This window comes from Euleptes europaea, chromosome 1 (assembly GCF_029931775.1).
Source record: "Euleptes europaea isolate rEulEur1 chromosome 1, rEulEur1.hap1, whole genome shotgun sequence".
NCBI classification, from domain to species: domain Eukaryota; kingdom Metazoa; phylum Chordata; class Lepidosauria; order Squamata; family Sphaerodactylidae; genus Euleptes; species Euleptes europaea.
This window is the reverse complement of record NC_079312.1, coordinates 124,950,528-124,970,912: the sequence shown is the minus strand read 5'-3', so window position 1 is coordinate 124,970,912 and position 20,385 is coordinate 124,950,528. Positions and strand designations below refer to the sequence as shown.

The following is a 20,385-nucleotide window of genomic DNA, read 5'->3' as shown; positions in this document are numbered from 1 at the left end:
CAGAAGAAGGGGAAAAAACACACACACCCTGTCATTCTTCAACAAACTCCAATTAGTTTCATGTTTAGTTTTTTTAACTTGTGTTTTCTAGCTTGTCCTTGTTTATTATCAAGACTCATTAGGAGTGCCCCTCCACCCTTATGTAATTAGTAGTGCCCGCAAAGGTGTCTACGCTTGTTTTTTATTTCTCCATTACAGAATCTACTAATTAAAACGTCCTTATTGGTGCTCCTCCTACCTAGCTGATGTAATATCATGCACCTGAAGCCTGTGGAGGTTTGAATGTACATGATGTTGAACTCGGTAGGGAATTCTTGCAGGACAGTTTCTGTTCCTCCACTAATAAGACCTTAGGGTGTGATTTCTAATAGGGCTGTGCTCCAGTGCTTTCTATTGCTCATGGGACTTTTGATGCTCTAGTTAGGAGACCAGGTGAATTCACACATTACTATGTATGTATCTATGTATGTATGCTTTCTTCAGGTTTTTTTAAACATAGTGTATGCCTAAAAATGTAATATGTGAACAAGGCAAGCACATATTGTACGGATACACTCACACGAGAGCCATGATTGGCTGCATGGTTCTGTCAAGTATATATTCAGTTGCAAACCCACATTTGCTGCCCTGTGGTATGGAAAGGCACTATAGAATACACTCAAATGATCAGGAGCCATGTAGTAGCTGCTTAGCTTGCTATGTGGCATCATAAATATATAAGGGCTTATGGTCACATTACTTGACTACAAAGCTAAATGCAACAGTATTTCCCTTTTGTGAGAGTTTGGTGAAACAGAACCATGGTCATGTTAATCTTGGGCAGAGACTATAGACCATTGTCTTCATGTAGGGGTGCCGTGGTAAGCATTTAATCCACTAATACATGGATCCCAGTTGTCTGAACTCATTTTCAATATACTTTCATGAAGGGTGCCAAATCTATTTATTTACTTAATGTATATCCCTTCTTTTGTATTGAACACTGCATTAATCTGTAGTACTGTATGGTGTATATAGTAACATTAGCTTGAGCCCCAGGAAATTATTTTTTTAAGATCATCCCCAGATTCTAGGGTTGCCAGGGGCCCCCTGGCTACTGGCAGGGGATGGTAGCGTAAGGTTGCCAGATCCAGGTTGGGAAACTCCTGGAGATTTGGAGATGCAGCCTGGGGAGGACAGAGACCTCAGTGGGGTACAATGCCATAGAGCCCAAACTCCAAAGGAGCCATTTTCTCCATGGGAAATGATCTCCATAGTCTGGAGATGACCTGTAATTCCGGAGGATCTCCAGGTCCCACCTAGAGGCTGGCATCCCTACTGGATTCCCCCAACCCAACTTGCATTTAACATGTTGTCTAATCTTTAAGGTACCACAAAACTCATGAAGCTGCCTTATACTGAATCAGACCCTTGGTCCATCAAAGTCAGTATTGTCTGCTTAGACTGGCAGCGGCTCTCCTGAGTCTCAGCCAGATGTTTTTCACATCACCTATTTGCCTAGTCCCTTTAACTGGAGATGCCGGGGATTGAACCGGGGACCTTCTGCATGCCAAGCAGATGCTCTACCACTGAGCCTTTTTGTTTCTGCTGTTCTTCTGGAATTGGCAACGTTTCTTCTGTCCCAGGTAAGTTTTGAAACTCTCACAGTCCCCACCCTCCCATGCTTGAATGGTTCATTATTAGTCGAGCACCAATTCTGCAGGTGTCCAAAAATAGACTTTGGGTTTTAGACAAATTAATCATGGCTCCTGCATTATAAAAGATTTACATCAGCATATTCTTTTTAAAAAACCCACAGAAGGATCACACTTTGTAATAGATCCAATAAGAATTGTTGCCAGCAGTTATCACATATTTCTTCTTATCATCCCTAAGTCACTGGAACAAAAGAAAGAGAGGTTTAGAATCCTCACAAGAAAAAAAAGCTTCTGAATGTGTCTGTTGGATAATATTGCCTACCTCTAATGCCCTCATTCTGTAGCATGGAAAATTATCCACAAAAGAAAAAAAACTGAGCAAAAGATTAGTGTGTGTATGTGTTTTTCCTTTTAGTATAATGTTATTTAAAGGAACCATTTTCTTTTCAGACTGTACAGTGGAACATGGTACGATTTGCTGTAGGAAACAAGATATTTCAAAAACAGGATTAGATTCTGCTATCTCTGTAGATTCAGGGACCAAAGGCATTCTGGCCTTTCCTTGTTCAGTGGGAACACAAGCTGACTAGGGTTCCAAATATAACTAGGTGTGCGGAGGACTGTCCTGCCATATATTTACTGGTTACCAGTTAGCATTTCTCAGTTTGCCATCTGCAACATGGAACTAATGATGATACAACTCAGAGTAACATTGCAAGTATAAATGCAGTAAGAAATATGAAACACTCCAGACATAAGAAGTGAAAGAATAATAATTCACATTGTGGCTGGAATCTATGGGGCTTGGCAGATTTGTCTGTCTCCAGCGCATTTGCACATTTCTCCAAAGGCTCTTTCATTCCTACCAGCACTGTCACATTATCTCTCTATTTTGCTGGTTTCATTTCTTTCAGCTATCTGAACCCTTATATCAAACCTCAGTAACATTGCCTTGTGTCCACTCTTAAGCAATGGAAATCACTGCCTCGGCTTGTACAGCAGGGAAAAGTGGTGCGAGGTAGTAGAGCCAATTAAAGTCAAGTTAGGTGGTATTATCCTGTTTTGAGAACGGAGTCTTTACTCAGGTATGCTTTCATTCTGTTGACAATCTCCTTTCTTTCTCGGCTGATATCATGTATCCTTGTAGTACAAAAGGTTGTGCAGCCATATTGAGTGAATGCTCGAGTGGGTGGTTGCTTCTCAGCTCCAGGGGTTCTTGGATGAGACTGATCTTCTGGGACCATTTCAATCTTGCTTTAGGCAGGGATTTGGAACAGAAACTGCTTTGGTCACCTTGGCTTGATGACCTCTATCGAGAACTAGGTAGGGAGAATGTGACCCTGCTAGTTCTGCTGGATCTCTCAGCGGCCTCAAAGGAGGAAAAAATAACCACAGCCTCCGGCTGATGGGAACTGCATTTGTTCCAGGAGCCACAGGACGTTGACTGCAATTCGGAGTCATGAAATTCATGAGCAGAAGCTTCTGGGAGTTTATAGAATCCTTTGAGGGAGGTTTTATGGTTTAATCCCAGAATGTACTCTGAAACCCAAAGGAGACGTTTTGGCAGAACTGATAAAATTCGGTGTCAGGGGTCAGTCTCAAATTCTACACGGGCTTTCTTTTTAAATGTTCTGCATGCTGGAAGCTATTATTCTCCCTCCCAAACACCTGGGAATGAGTCCAGTTTCAGTTGTTATAACACAAACACAAGGGAAAGTAATGCGCAGACAATGTCTGTGCTTAACCCTACATGCTAGCAGTCATCTATCAGCTGGATGCATATCTGTTGTATAATTAATAAGGCGGTGCTCTAATCCGATGCTGTTTACCATGCCAATTCCAGTCCCCAGAGTGCTTTTTAAACCAAGCAGAGGTTGAAGAACTGACGTTTCAGCCACTGCCCATGTTCACGGACTGAGATTGCCAGCAGGTCTCCAGCTATGGCAGGGGAGCTCCCACCAGCAATTCTGTGTTCCCACTGCCAATCAGAGAGGCAGCAGGAGAAAAATAAACAAAAAAACCCTGTTAGGCTGATGACGTGATGTCACTTCCAGGGAAAACCCAGAAGTGACATCAATCTTCTGTAGGAATCGCCAGAAACTCTATGGTTTTACCATAGGGTGTCCAGTAATTCTCAGAGAGGCATTACATCACTTCTGGGGGTTTCATGAAAGTGGTGGCATGCCATTTGCTGTCAGCTCCCCCCCAGATGTCCTGGCCACCCAGAACTCCTGGGTTTTTACTGAGAGATGTAAAATTTCTGGAAATTTTCATAACCATAGAAAAAATCCTTTGTGGTTCTTTTTTCAGAAAAAAAAAGCAGAAAGCTGGGGAAATTGAAATATATTCAATACTTATTTCCTATGAAACAAACACATATTTTGCTTTTTTAACAACAAAAACTGCATCATTTATAGTTTAGTTAGCATGTAACATTGTATTAAATGGCATCTTTATGAAATTTAAAAGCATAATTTATGGAATTTAAAAGCTTAGGGTCTCCCTGGCTCCTGCAGCAGCTGCTGGCTCACAGGCAGACGCCTGCTGCAAGCTGGGGCTGTTGCTGCCCAAGAGCACCCAGCTGTGGCTGCTGTGGTGAGGGTTGCCAGGTCCCCCCTCCCAATCGGTGGGAGGTTTTAGGGAGGTTTTGGGTGTTTGAGTGCAAAAGCAGCCGCGGCGATGTGGTGCATCTGGAAATAAAACCGGAAGTGCCGTCGTCGCGTGCACCCGCCCACACGTGCACACAGCTGCGTTCCTGGAGCTGTTGGGTGGATCCATCCAACCGCTCCAGGAACACAGCTGTGTGCATGTGTGGATCCACCCAACCGCTCCAGGAACGCGGCTGTGTGCACATGTGGATCCACCCAACCGCTCCAGGAACGTGGCTGTGTGTACGTGTGGGTGGGTGCACGCGATGACGGCACTTCTGGTTTTACTTCCGGATGCACCACATAGCCGCGGCTGCTTTTGCACTCAAACACCCCCAAAATACCACCCACCTGGCAACCTTAGCCATGGCACCTGTGCTTCAGCTAGGGTGGCTAGATTCCCCGTTGCCACTGGTGGGAGCTTCTTGGAGGTGGGGCTGGGGGTGGCGGCGTGTGGCATGATGCTGCCACTTCTGGGTTTTCCCCAGAAGCACTGGCATTGTGTAAGATGCTGTAGCACTGTCCTCTGAAACTCTAGGGAAACCATAGAGTTTTGGGGGGAGAATGCTGGAGCATCCCCATCACAATGCCAGCGCTTCCAAGGTAAACCCAGAAGTGGTATCATCACACCCTGCACCTGGTTCGCTTCTCCCATTCAGCTGGTCTGCTTCCACCCCCTGACCACCTGAGGGGCAACGGGCTGCCCAGTTAATTGATGGGCAATTGACAGCCATAACCAGGCAAATGGGAAGCCTGGCTCCAGCGGACCCTCAGCACCACTCTGCTGAGTTTGCCATGCAGCAGCAGCACCTCTGTCCCAGGAGCCTTGGCAGCACCTCCGTGAGGCTTCGCCACTGGAATGGCTGCCTTTCCCCCTGCATGCTCCAACCCGGCAGTTGCTTGGTCTCTTGCTTGCTCGCCCACCTGCCAGCCTCTCCAACTTCTGCGCGCCTCCCTCATCACTTTCCTCCCTGTGACATCATTGCACACTGACACAGATCACTGTCCCTCCATGTTAGCCCACCTGCTTCTGCCCCCCAAACAGCTGAGCATTGGCGGGCAGCCCCAGGAATCCCCAGAAGTTTGCCTGCCATCAGCGGGCACCTGGGAACCCTATCTAGGGTTGCCAGGTCCCACTTCGCCACCGGCGGGAGGTTTTGGGGGGCAGAGCCTAAGAAGAGCAGGGCTTGGGGAGGGAGGGGAGGGACTTCAATGCCACAGAGTCCAAATGCCAAAGCGGCCGTTTTCTCCAGGGGAACTGAACTCTATCGGCTGGAGGCCAGTTGTAATAGCAGGAGATCTCCAGCTAGTACCTGGAGGTTGGCAACCCTAACCCTATCCATGTATCAGCAGGATTGCAATGCACTAGGAAGCGAAGGTGAGCTGCCCCACCCCTCCAGATCTGGTAACTTTTTCCATTTTTCCATCAGAAAAACTGAAAACTTTGGGAGAACACTGAAAAAAACAACACTATCCACAGATTATCTGACAAAAGGAGTTTTGACTCTCGAAAGCTTGTACCTTGGAAATCTTTAAGGTGCTACTGGACTCTTTAAGGTGCTACTGGACTCAAATCTTGTTCTTCCATCCACTTCAGTGAATAGAGCAGAGAACTGTTCGGAACATGCTCATTATTACTTAACTGGAATTTCCTGTGGCCCAAGTTTCTTTGGGCCCAACATTGCCTAGGGAATAGCTGGTTGGAAACTCTTTACCACCCAGCATATTAAGGCCAAACAGTCAAGTGGGTTACTTTGTGATACACTTGACCTCACTTGACTAACCTCACTTGACTTACACAGCTCCCATTCATTGAAGTGGGTCTTGTGCAAGAGAGATTCCTGGAACATTGTCCTCACGATGCTCAGAAGTTACGTTTTGAAAATAGAAATGAGTGATTGTCAGGGCTGTCACTTTTTCATGGGCAGAGGCTTTGTACAACAGGCAGAAATTCAGTAGGTGTTACTTCCCCCAGCATGGATGGAGAAAGCTGAGCCTGCTAGGATTGCCAGGTCCCTCTTCGCCACCGGTGGGAGGTTTTTGGGGTGGAGCCTGAGGAGGGCGGGTTTTGTGGAGGGGAGGGAGTTCAGTGCCATAAAGTCCAATTGCCAAAGCAGCCATTTTCTCCAGGGGAACTGATCTCTATTGGCTGGAGATCAGTTGTAATAGCAGGAGATATCCAGCTAATACCTGGAGGTTGGTAACCCTAAATGTATCTGAGGCTATGAGCTCATGGAGAGGGGAGGGCGGTCATTCCAGCTTTCCCTGAGATCGGTTAGTTGATGTAGAGCTTGGAATGGAGTCTCAAGTGCGTACACCTTGCAGGTGCATTGGATCTTCCTGCACTTTATACTTTGGTCCTAAATCACATGTTCAAAGTGTGCAAAACATTGCAGTAATTCATATTTCTTGGTATATTGTGTGAACAGAGCACAGGAGACATGCTACTGTATAATTTTCCTGTTTTTGAGTATGCATTTTGTTCACCAATTTATCCATGTTCCAGTTTTCCCCCTTCAACTTTTCGTTGTCTACTGTCTCACTTAAACTGCAGCTTTCAGTGAACGGTGTTCTCTTCGGCGCTGAACTGCGCTGTGCTCACTATCATTCCTGTCTCTGAACCTTTAGAATAGCTGAAGGCAAGAAATAAACAAACAAACAAAAATTAATGCATGAACAAGTCCTCAAGAGGCTTGGGCAATGTTTATGCTGTTGGATGTCCTGAAACCCACATCTGAAAATGTTTATGCATTCAAAGGGTGAGTCAGAGTTTGAAGAGAACTGGGAGTTATTCAGCCTCTCCTGGCTTTGCTACACTCTTCTTCTGTGCCTTGGAGAGCAGCTCTAAATGCAGAAATTGAACAGGTTGGCACTTTTCTGGGCAGAGATGGAAAATGGGGGTGGGCTCTACCTGCCTAATTCCCGCTTGTCAAGCTGCTCTTAAAGGTTAAATAAGGTTGCCAACCTCCAGGTACTAGCCAGAGATCTCCTATTACAACTGATCTCCAGCCAATAGAGATCAGTTCTCCTAGAGAAATGGCTGTTTTGGCAATTGGACTCTATGGCTTTGAAGTCCATCCCCTCACCAAACCTTGCCCTCCTCAGGCTCCGCCCCAAAAACCTCCCGCCAGTGGCAAAGAGGGACCTGGCAACCCTGAGGTTAAATGAGAAAGTTGCTAACTCTATCAAAATCACAGGCTCTTAATTCTTGTCCTAGGAAAAGGGATCAGAGCTCACAGGTCCACAGAGAAAGAGCATTGAAGGTTTGAAATAGCTGGCAACTGTGACCCCTGGAATTCTTCGGTCAGGTTAAGCTCACCAGTGATTTTGGGGGGGGGGCAGGGGTGCTGTGCATTTACCAGAGAGAAATCCAGCACCTAAAGCCTTTCCTTCCACTTTAGGTACAGAACAAATATCACTTGGGCCTTCAAAATATTGTCGAAGGCTTTCACGGTCAGAGTTCATTGGTTCTTGTAGGTTATCTGGGCTGTGTAACCGTGGTCTTGGAATTTTCTTTCCTGACGTTTCGCCAGCAGCTGTGGCAGGCATCTTCAGAGGAGTAACACTGAAGGACAGTGTCTCTCAGTGTCAAGTGTGTAGGAAGAGTAATATATAGTCAGAAAGGGGTTGGGTTTGAGCTGAGTACTGTCCTGCAAAAGTATTGTGCTAATCATTGTCCTGTAAGTATCAAGATAATGTGCTAATGAGGGTAAGGTATGTTAATATGGAACCATTGTATCCTGAAGTGATCTGTAAATGTGTGTAATCCAAAACTAATCTGCATGGCTATTGTGGACTGTAGTCTTTGTTAGTCTGGAGGTTTTTTAGAACAGGAAGCCAAGCCTTATTCATTCTTAAACTCTCCTCTTTTCTGTTAAAGTTGTGCTGATGTTTATGAATTTCAATGGCTTCTAAAAAACCTCCAGACATCTCATTCTGGAACGAGTGGATCTTGGACAAGGTTTCCATAAAGTTTTGTGGGATACATCAACAAGAATTCAAAAAGACAAAGCACCAGAAGACTCTGATGTTAAAATGGCGTTATTGAAAGTATGGAAAAAATATAAAAAGAGAATAAGTCCTTCTCCACCATCTATAATGTCACCAGTTGAAGCTTATCATGACAATGTTAAATGAGATGTCCAAGACTGAACTTTTTGTTTCAATTTTTGCCGATAGATATTCCAGATAGAACAATAGAAAGTTGGCAAAAACAAATTAACCGATTTGTCTGGAATGGGAAAAAACCGAGAATAAGATTTAAAGTGTTACAAGATGAAAAGAAAAGAGGAGGATTAGCATTACCCAACCTTAAATTATATTATCATGCCGCTTGTCTGACTTGGATTGTAGAATGGATAAAATACCCAAAAACTAGCTCTTTGTGTTGATGGGCGGCCAGCCAGATGTTCTCTCTGAGGCCCTGACTGAGGGTCTTGCAGCTGTAGTGAAATGGTTGAAATAGAGCGGCCTGAAGCTAAGTCCAATGAAGACGGAGGTCCTGTGGTTAGGTCGGGGGAGGGGGCCCAGGTCAGGCAGTCCAACTCTTAGCCCTTGATGTCTGCTAAGAGTTTGGGCGTGATCCTGGATTAGGGCTGTCAAAAAAATTTTTTTGCTGTGGATTTGCTGCTCTCTAGATGCACATTTCCCCCAGCCAAATTCTCAAAACTCAACAATGAGCGCCCAGGAGGGTGGCGGGTGGTGGTCGCTGGGGCGGAGGGAGGAGGAACTTTTTCTTTCTTTTTTAGGAAGGTGGGAAACTGCCGAATCTGCCGAATCTGCCTGATTCAGATTCGGTGGTTTCCTGCCTTTTTTTGGTTCGGCTGCTCCCGAACAAAAAAACCAGCTGAATCAGGCAAAATTTGGCTTTTTTTTCTGGTTTAGGAATACCCGAATCAACAGCCCTATCCTGGATGTCTCTCTTCCTTTGGAGACCCAGGTCAACAGTGTGGCCCGGATGGCTTTTTTCCATCTCCTCAGGGTGCGCCAGCTCCTGCCAGTTACATACTGATCTGGCCACACTGATCCATTCAACAATAACCTCCAGATTGGACTACTGCAACTCACTCTACGCGGGGCTATCTTTGAGACTGCTCCGGAAGTTGCAGCTGGACCAGAATGCAGCTGCACGTGTCCTTGTTAGGGCGCCATGGAGAGCGCATATCCAGCCTGTGCTTCGACAGCTGCACTGTCTTCCAGTTGCATACCAGATCAGGTTCAAGGTTTTGGTGGTGACCTTCAAAGCCCTACACGGCCTAGGGCCCTCGTATCTTCAGGACCACCTTCTCTAGTAAACACCCACAAGAGCCTTGCGATCATCATCTGAAAATCTACTGGTGGTCCTTGGCCTGAAAGCTATCCAGCTGTCCTTGACTAGGGCCAGGGATTTCTCAGCCATGGCCCCATCTCGTGGAATACTCTGCCTAGGGAGGCCCAAGCTTTAAAAGGTCTATTTCAGTTTCGTCAACCTGTAAGGTGGAGCTGTTCCATCAGGCATATAATTGAGGGCAGCAACTGTGTACAGCAAATCTATTGGCCGGCCTGTACCTTGTGGGGCCCCCCTCCCACATTATGCACTATTAGATTATGCACCAACATTATGCACCAACTGCATTCTAGCCCGGTTAGTAGGGTTGCCAGCTCCTGGCTGGGAAATACCTGGAGATTTTGGAGGCGGAGCCTGAGGAGGGCAGGGTTTGGGGAGGAGAGGGTCTTCAGTGCCATAAAGTCCTATTGCCAAAGCAGACATTTTCTCCAGGTGAAGTGATCTCTATTGGCTGGAGATCAGTTGTAATAGCAGGAGATCCCCAGCTAGAATCTGGAGGTTGGCAACCCTACCGGATAGCCAGTAGGGTTACAGTAAGTGCCTGAAGGGCAGGAGTATTATTAGAACCTGCACATTGCTCCTTTTTTAGTGCCGTCTGTTGTACTGTTTTAATTTACTTTTAATTCATGTATTTATTTCATGTGCTTTAAATCGCTGTTACCCAACCTGAGCCCTGCTATGCAGGGGGAGGGTGGGGGCTAGAAATATAAGTATAAATAAATAATAACTCTAAGACTGGACAAAAAAAACCCCTTACAAGTCTTGGTTTCTAGATAAGCCCTAATATGTATGGGTGTGTTGTAAAATCTTCAGTGTTATGGGCCTTGAATCCAGCTGAGCCTGTCCCCTGGACCCTAGAACGATACCGTATCCAAAAATACAGTTCCTGGTTATGGCTCTGTGATTAGAAATGACAAAACATGCATTGCATAATGATGTGTCTGCAAGCCTTAGATTGCCTCTCTTGTCCCCTAACCTCCTGCAGCTTCGTAAATGAAAATGTGATGTTCCTTTTTTAAGGAGTCCACAGGAGTGGAATGAAGAAGATAAGTGAAATGAATAAGATGGCTTTAAAAAAAAAGCTGTTATGCAACAGGGACCAGTTCTCTACCCTCTGCCTCTATAATAAGGTCTTCTGTGCATTACCAGGAGAAATGAAGAAAGGTGGTTATTCATAGCGTCTTCACCTCAGTATAGGCCCTTATAGGTATGGATTACATACAGCCCAGTTGCTGCAGTCTGTTAAGAATTATTCTCAGCTCTGCCTTAAATTGACCCATTTTCCTTTATATGAGAATTTGGATTTGCTGAAATTCCTTTTTTTGGCAGGGCTGTTCAAGGTACAGGGAACACTGTCCTCCTTTGTATCTATCTGATCCTCGCTCACATTCGATCATCACAAAAGATGCCCCAAAACTGGTGTTCAGTTGCCAGTCCCAAAGCTAGACTCGCTGGTACCCTCTCCCAGGAAAACAAAAATCTATGCAATAAGGTTCACACTGAAAGGAGTGTGAGTTAAAGGCTTGCTTGACCTTGAGGCGGAGCTAAAAATAGGCTGACGGGTCCTGGCAGAACAAGGAAGGACAAAAGGTTTTAAGTCTGCCACTGGCTGCTTTACCCTCAATGTGTTGGTCAGTGCCTGAGGTACCATTGCATTTATAGCAGTTACCACTGAGCTTTTGGCCTCGTTGTGCCAGATTTCCAGCCATGTGCAAATCTCAGCGCAAACTAGGAACACTGAGGCCTTTTATGCAGGGATGTTTAGCCGCCGTCACCCCCATCGACTGCTTCGGGGCTTCCTTTTGATTATGCATGCCTCTCGTGACTGTCAGAGATTGACTTGCTCTCCGCACGCGCTTTGCCTGCATTTTCCAGATTCTGGATAAAACAGCATCCAGAAAACATGGGCAATATGCGCAGGGAGAGCGAGGCAACCTCTGACGGGCAGAAAAGGCATGCATAATCAAAAGGAAGCCCCGAAGCAGTCAGTGGGGGTGACCGTGGAGAAAAGTCCCTGCATAAAAGGCCTGAATCACTGATGTTATTGGCAATGGTAAAGCAGTGAAATGGCAAGGAGTAAGGCGGGTCACTTTTGAACCCTGCCCACGAGAATTCTTGAGTTGTCGTCCCACATTCTGTCCCTGGACTACAACGTTGCTAACTTCCATCCTTTTCAGAATGACAAACAATTTTCATCCCAATCTGCTAGTCTATTTGAATGAATCTCTGCTGTCTACTCAGCACCGCTATAGACTTCCCTCTTCTTCCTCTTTCTTTTGCCTTTTTCATGTGGCTGCAGTGATGGGTGCTCTCGAGTCCAGAGGGGTGCTGAGGAAAATGAGCGATATGCTGGAGATGATGGTGAAGAGGATGGATGTGCTAGCCAGGATGGAGAACAGCACGGACTTCCGGAAAGGGGAAGAGATGCATTTCCCAATGGACAGGTCAGTAGAGCCGGTGGGACTAAAATTAGATCCAGGATTCACTAACAGAGGAATCCTCTTTCCTTAGCAGTTCTGGATGTGGAATGATTATTCCAGCTGCTGCATGATCCCAGTTCTCTACATGTTTATTCTCACTACAGGCCGGTATTGAACACATTATGGGATTGTGTGTCCATCAAATCATTGTTTGAATCCATGTGAATCTTTCCCTGTTGCAACCAGGTTTTGCTTCTAACAAAGCAGTGGAAGACTGCAGCTGCTGGACCTCCTGCTAATTCAGGGCCAGCTAATCCATGAGAGACATGAGAAGGTCACCTCAAGTGGCAGATTTTGGGAGTGACAGCCTTCCTTTGCACCAGCCTGTCCTTGGTTCCTCCCTCTCTACTGCTTCTGCTTTGAAACCAAAGGAAATAATACTCCTCTTCTCCCCCAAGCCTTTTTAAAACTAACACGCAAGCCACACATGCTCTGTAATTCTCAGAAGATTCCTTCCCCTCACACACATGCAGCCATTTTGTTCATACTGGCTTGGAGTATGGTGGCAGCACTGCTGGTGGCAACAGGGATGGTGGGCCAAAGACAGCAAACTCTCTTGAGCTTCACTGGGCTTATTCTTTCCCTGTTTGTCCTTCTCACCCTCCTCTTTTGACGGCTTAGCAAGTGAGAATTTAATATTGCTCACAGCAATTAGGGAAGGTGGAGGAACAGATTGGCTAGGCGGGAGGTGCACCCACACAATATGTTTACTGAATCAGTAACTTATGTCTGGGTTCAGGCAGGCACCCAGCACACCCGGCAGCAAGGGTAGTCCAAGGCACAGTCCAGGGTCAAAACATAAGTAGTAAGAAGTCCAAGCACCAAAAAAGAAGGGCAAATCCAGAAAGCACAAGCCAGGTCACAGTAGGTCAGAGGTAAGTCCAAGAAACAAAGTCCAAATCCAGTCCAAGGCCAAGCACACAGAGAAGAAGAAGAAGAAGAAGAGTTGGTTTTTATATGCCGACTTTCTCTGCCACTTAAGGGAGAATCAAACCGGCTTACAATCACCTTCCCTTCCCCTCCCCACAACAGACACCCTGTGAGGTAGGTGAGGCTGAGAGAGAATGACTAGCCCAAGGTCACCCAGCTGGCTTCGTGTGGAGGAGTGGGGAAACAAATCCAGTTCACCAATTAGCCTGCAGCTCTCATGTGGAGGAGTGGGGAATCAAACCCAGTTCTCCAGATCAGATTCCAGCGCTCCAAACCACCGTTCTTAACCACTACACCATGCTCTTAGAGGTCTAGTGGTTAAGAATGGCAGCAGGTACACAAGGGTTGTGGACAAGTTGCTTCCATGCTGGTTCACTCTTTTCTGGCTGCTTTTCTCAGGGAAGCCCTGATCAGGAGCAGATACAACCCTCAACCTGCCAAGTCAGCCACGGACAAGTACCACTCATCACTGGCTGATCAGCCTCTGTGGCTGTCAGCCCTGATCCGGTGGCGACTCAAGCTCATAGAGGTTGACTGGTGCTGGACTGCCAACCGTGTGCTACGGTGCCACTCCTACACCTCCCTCTGAGCCCACCTTCTCTGGCATTCCAAAGGCTCTGGCGACCCTGGAGGTAAGGCTAGTGGCTGCACTGCTTCTGTTTCATTCTTGGCTTTGAGACTGAGGATGTGGCATGCTGACTTGAGCCTTCTGCACCAGATGGAGTCTCTACCTTGCCTGGTGGGTCTTCCTGCAGCCTCCAAGGACTGGGGCTGGCTTCCTCAGACGTCTTCCCTATCCGAGGCGGCATTGGCAGGCAGATTCATGGCACATTGAAGTCCAAGTCCATTTCTCTAGTTTGCAAGCTGGCAATACTATCTAGTCATTAAACCAAGTGGTAGAATGTATCATTTCCCCAAAGGTTTTATCTACATTTGTTATTATAACAAGTCTGAACAGGCATTCTTTGCCTTCACCCAGAAGTTTGACCTTGAGAGATCCAACACAAAGGTTAATCTGGGGGATCTGACTCAGAACTCAGCTGTAGACTGTGTGGGTACCCTTGGGTAATATCACACAACCTCTAGATGAAGATGGGAACTAAAAGTGTCATAAAAGAATGAATAATAGCTAAAATGTAAAAGATAGGGTTTTAAATAATGAGCTTGGAAGTACAATCAAAATGTCAGTTAATTTGTAAGATTGATGGACTGTTCATTTTAAAATGTGGAGTTTTAATTTCATGTCAACTCAAGAAGGTGGATGGTTAGCTTTCAATGACTGTGCAGTTGTTAACAATGGAAATTATTTTTAAGGTGGGCATTATCACGGAACAAAGCTGATATCCAAAGCAATTCACATCACAGTTGTTTAATCAAAAGAAACCCTCTCTCTTTGTGTTCTCGTTCATTAACACCAAAATATTACCTGTATTCAAATGTACTCGTTTACTTAGGCTGTTCACAGACAGTGTTCCAACCCAGGGGAAATTGATTGTGTTAAATCATTGAAATCAGTGAAACTTGTCATGATGACTAATTGGTCTTGTTGATTTCATTGGGACTGAAGTTCAACTGACTTATTCAGGATTGGAGCCAATATCTTTTCAAATGTTATAATTATTCATTCTTGTCTCTCTTACCTGGATCGCTGGTCAAACTGGCTTTGTAGGTTTTAATAGCATTTCACGTTTCATCCTGATAAAACCCAGAACTAACCTGCAGATGTGTGACCAATAGAAGTTAGAGCAAGTCCTCCACGAGTTCGACCAATATAGCTGCAACAGAGATCTGAAAATTTGGGGCTGAATATCATGGACACCTAATAGGATGGTGCCTTTATATGATGCTTCTAAAAAGTGTTAAATTCATAGAACATAGCTCCATTAGTTGCTATTAGCCATAGGGCTGCTGTGAGCTACCACAGGCCCGTAGACCGTGATTCCCACTGAACTCCCTCCCCTTGCCTTGCAGAACCAACCCAAACACCATATAAAGACAAATCAGATAAATTGCTCAGCTCATGGTCTCCTAGGGTGATGAGGACACCCCGAATTCTGTATCCCCCTTAGTAGCTCTAATTAGTCACGATGGCTGGGAAATCTCCATTTGCCGAAAACTGGGTGAGACTTTGCCTCATGCCCTGTTTGTGGATCTTCAGAGGTCATCTAATTGCCCACTAAAGAAAACATTGTTGAATGGATGATTTGTCTAACCCAGAGTTGACCCATTCCTGCCTTCCATTGCTGGGGGAATTTTCTTCTCTATTCTTTTAAAGTTCCTTTTTATGACTGAGAGGATTACTTATCTACTTACCTGCATAAATACGCATGTTGCGCTTGTAAAAAAAAAAAAAAAAAAAAACCAGTGCATGGCTACACTGTGTATTATGTATAGAATATCAGATGCTGCTGGGTATAAAAAGGTTTGCCAAAGGTCAAATAGAAAATATTGTTATTTATCAAATGTAAAATGTCAGACACCAAGACGTTATCAAATACAAAATACCATACCTTATCACAGCAATTCTCAAACATTAGCAACCCAAGGATCCACATGCTGATAAAAAATGTAACAAACCCCCAAGTGTTCCCCTCCTCCCTCACCAGGCCCACCTGTCAGAGATACCCTTTTTAGTGTGGCAAGCTGTGAATCCCCCAGAAAAGCTACCATTAGTGTATATCCTACAACATTACAGGGAGATCCGTATCAGGTACACTTTAAAAGCAAGCTTAATGAAAGTATTTTTATTGTCATTCCTCAGAAGGTTGCTAATTCTATAGGGCCACAATTCAAGACAGCCTGACCCAAGTTCTAATCAATCTCACCCCTTGACTGGAAGGGATTTTGTACTGGGGACAGCAAAAAAACTTCCTTATTGATTAATTACCTAGCCGGAGGCCAGCAGAACAGAGGTGGAAAGGAGGCTAGGAAAATGATTACCGGCTGCTCATAGGAATAGCAAAAGATGAGCATCAGACAAAACCTGAACTTCGCTAGTATTCAACTGAAAGCTGCCAATGGCTGCTATCGTCTCTAGACAATAGGTAGGAAAAATCAAATGCGTAATTATAGGATGGGGGAGACTTTTTTGCGGAGTAGTGTGTGTGAAAAGGATCTCGGGGTCTTAGTAGACCAAACACTGAACATGAGTCAGCAGTGTGATGCTGTAACTGAAAAGGGAAATGCAGTCTTGGGCTGCATCAACAGAAGTATAGTGTCCAGATGTGATGGTATCGCTTTACTCTGCTCTGGTTAGACCTCAACTAGAGTACTGTGTTCAGTTTTGGGCACCACAATTTAAGAAAGATGTAGACAAGCTGGAACGTGTCCAGAGAAGGGCAACAAAGATAGCGAGGGGTCTGGAGACCAAGTCCTATGAAGAAAGGTTGAAGGAGCTGGGTATGTTTAGCCTGAAGAGGAGAAGACTGAGAGGGGACATGAAAACCATGTTCAAGTACTTGAAGGGCTGTCATATAGAGGAGGGTGCCGAGTTGTTTTCTGTTACTCAAGAAGGTCGGACCAGAAACAGTGGGTTGAAATTAAATCAAAAGAGTTTCCGTCTAGACATTAGGAAGAATTTTCTAACAGTAAGAGCGGTTCCTCAGTGGAACAGGCTTCCTTGGGAGGTGGTAAGCTCTCCTTCCCTGGATGTTTTTAAGAAGAGTTTAGATGGCCATCCGTCAGCAATGCTGATTCTGTGACCTTAGGCAGATGATGAGAGGGAGGGCATCTTGGCCATCTTCTGGTCACTAGGGGTGTGGAGGGGGGAGGTAGTTGTGAATTTCCTGCATTGTGCAGGGGGTTGGACTTGATGGCCCTGGTGGTCCCTTCCAACTCTATGATTCTATGATTCTATGACAAGGAGTAGCACCATATCAAATTCCTTGGCATTGGAAAATAGAATGAAAAGCAGTTACATTTTGTGCTGGAAGCAATTATGATGTCTATCTTAGGACTGCATTTGGTGCCACTCAGCCATTCCTGTGTGTGTGTGTTTAAAGTGCCATCAAGTCGTAGCCGACTTATGGCGACCCCTTATGGGGTTTTCAAGGCAAGAGACTAACAGAGGTGGTTTGCCAGTGCCTTCCTCTGTATAGCAAACCCTGGACTTCCTTGGTGGTCTCCCATCCAAATACTAACCAGGGCTGACCCTGCTTAGCTTCTGAGATCTGACGAGATCAGGCTAGCCTGGGCCATCCAGGTCAGGGCCAGCTATTCCTAGGGGTTAGCTAATGGTTCTCAGTAACTACCTGGATTTTCTGGCTAGTGCTCTGAGGTAATCTGGAAGCTTGGGGACTGTGGGTGGTGGCAGCTCTGTGAGCTCCCCCTCTTCGTAAGAGGAGGCATCTGATTCCATCCTCTTCCTCTGCAGTGGAGCTTCCCTGCTCCTATTCCTAGCAAATTGAGTCATCTGTTATCTGGATGACCTAAGAAGAGCTCATCTTCTGTTCTTTCCAATGACTCGAGGCTCTCCTGGAGTGTCCTCATGGAACCTCAGAGGGCCCCAAACCTCAGATGACTTCAGATGCCAGACCTGATATAAAATATTGAGTACTCAGCCAATATTAGGTGTCAGTATCCCTTAAGCAGCTGTTTATAGGTTAAATTCGTTTCAGTTGGAACAAACACAGGGAAAACCCCTACTGAAAACTGAATCATTGTGTACAATCCAGCTCCCCAGGGAGTTTCTGAAGGCGCTAAACTGCCTATTATCAACAAGCTATACAGTTTAAATCCGTGGCGGTGCCCAGCCTTGCTTCTTCCCAATTATCTTATTTTCTTTTCCCTCCAGGGGTAAAACTGAGCAATTTTGGCTGACCATTACTTTTTTCCAATGGACAGGCACACCACTAAGCCCCAGTAAGAAGCAAAGCACATAATAAGCCCTGGTCTCTGGCTTCATTCTTGTTTAATAGACCAAGCCGGCTTTTGAAAGAGATGGAAGCCAATTTCCTCTTTAATGCAGCTGCAGATGGCTTTGAAGTTATGCTTTGATTAAGTTGGTAGCAAATAACTGATTAGCCGTGTATTAAGTCAACTGCTCTCCCTGTCCCTCCCTTTCCTTTGCATGGAAGCCATTGCCCATTGAATAAATGTTCATCTGGCAAGTTCGTTTTTGCACTGCTCCCTCCTTCAACCCATCTGGCTTCAGAAAAAGAAAACACAAAGTCACCTCTTTGGAATCCAGGAACTAAAGCTGTGACTCATAAATGTTGCACTTAGTATGGTGCTAGAAGAAGAGTTAGTATTTATACTATGCTTTTTAGTATAAATACTATGTATTTATTTACTATGTATTTATACTATGCTAAACCCTGCTTAGCTTTTTAGATGTGACAAAGTGAAAATGGTTAGTATTCTTGAACACATGAACACCTGAAGCTGCCTTATACTGAATCAGACCCTTAGTCCATCAAATGTCAGTATTGTCTACTCAGACTGGCAGCGGCTCTCCAGGGTCTCAGGCAGAGGTCTTCCACATCACCCACTTGCCTAGTCCCTTTAACTGGAGATGCTGGGGATTGAACCTGAGACCTTCTGCATGCCAAGCAGAGGCTCCACAAACTGAGCCACAGCCCCTCCCCTGATATACACATGAACATGTGAAGCTGCCTTATACTGAATCAGACCCTTGGTCCATCAAAGTCAGTATTGTCTACTCAGACCGGCAGCGGCTCTCCAGGGTATCAGGTGGAGGTCTTTCACATCACCTACTTGCCTAGTCCTTTCTTTGTCTGATAGTCTCAAAGTCCCAGGGTCTGGCCCCACTCGGGGCTTGGCTCACGACAGCTGTCCACGATTGGCAATAGCTGCTAATTGGAAAAGGGGTCTCACGTCTTTAAGAACTCTGCACTAAGGAGGAACTGCAAAGCTTTTAAAGGACCTGGACAGTTCTTCAGTTCTGTCATCACATGAAGTTTTTACTAAATTTGGCAGTTGTCCCAGAATTTGGACGCTGAAGAGTTTGACAGCTGTTTCCTAGAACTCAAGGAATCCATGGCAGCCACTGTGTAGTATCAAGCACTAAGCATTTGATGAGCAACTTTCCCATTTATGTATGTTCATATGTTTAATTGACCGTTTTTCTGCTTAGAATAAATTTTACGTCTGTGTTGCATAGATAAAATTAATGGAGTGGGTGTGTGATGAAGATACCCTTTCTGTAATATGTTTGATACACTAGGTAGGTGTAAACTAAAAAACAAAACTGGCCCCAAGAGCAGGCTGGCTAATCTCTTGAAAGGAATCTCACTCTACTTCTTTATTCAATACAGTCTGTATCCTACCTCCAGATAGAAAACAAGGCGTTATAGTGATAATTAAGATAGTTAAGTTTCAACTTGCCAGAGATCTTCCTTTCTTTCAATCTGCCCTTAGTAGCACCTTGATCTGGCGGTGCTATACTTGAGCATATGAAGCTGCCTTATCCTGAGTCAGACTATTAGTCTATGAAGGTCAGTACTGTTCACTCTGACTGGCAGTGGCTCAGCAGTAGCTCAGGCAGAGGTCTTTCACATTGCCAACTAGTTCATCCTTTTAACTGGCGCAACCCAGGGATTGAACTTGGATATCTTCTGCATGCAAAGTAGATGCTGTCCCACTGAGCCACAGACCCACTTCAAGGGCAATGTCCCCACTGGCTGATCACAAATGGGCTGATGACTTGAAGTATTGACCCCTCATGCCTGATTTGCAAACACTCCTGAAAGGTCACCCCACCCCAAATAATCCACCAGAGCCTTTCCACAAGGGAAGAGGTTTCCACAAAGCGTTTTCCACCTGCAGAATGTGACTTTCTCACCTCCCCCCTCCCAAGATGCAGTAAACTTGCATTACACAGAAGAAAATCCTCCTTTTGTGGAAATGCTTAAGTACATCCAAGCCAACATCTCTTTGAAAAAGAATAATGCAATGCCTCTTTTAATAGGACAAGCCAAAATATTACAAAATAGTGAAGATAATCTAAGTTCCCCTGTAGTCTTGGATGTTAAGCAAGACAAATGGGGGGGGGGGAGGGGGAGAAATGTTCAGGGCATGATGGAAAAGCCCATATGTCATGGGGCAGCCTGCGGGGGCTTCCTCAGATGAAAAGGACCTTAAAGCAGCAGGCAGTGGAAAAGAGGAACAGCAACAAGCTGAGCAGGCACAGACGGCAGGGGACTCAGCTGTGTCCAATAGCAGCCCTCCACGGCCACTGGAGCAGTGGTGCCAAAGTTGCAGACCATTTCTACTCGAGCGTAGAAGGAGTGCTAGGTTACAAGCACTACTAAGAGCACTGCCAGCTGAAAGTGATGAGAATAATGAGCTCCTTCCATCTTGCATCCAGGCTAACATGGGAACTACTTGTTACTACTACCCTGTGT

General features: G+C 45.4%; 1 protein-coding gene across 2 annotated transcripts in view; it reads left to right on the top strand.

The window, feature by feature from the left end:
* Window positions 1–20,385, top strand: part of MGAT5B (alpha-1,6-mannosylglycoprotein 6-beta-N-acetylglucosaminyltransferase B) — a 250,636-nt gene that overhangs the window by 82,814 nt on the left and 147,437 nt on the right. For both annotated transcript variants that reach the window (XM_056855117.1, XM_056855113.1), the window contains exon 3: window positions 11,911–12,055. In XM_056855117.1, coding sequence (XP_056711095.1) covers window positions 11,911–12,055 — 145 coding nt within the window. The remainder of the gene's footprint in view (window positions 1–11,910; window positions 12,056–20,385) is intronic.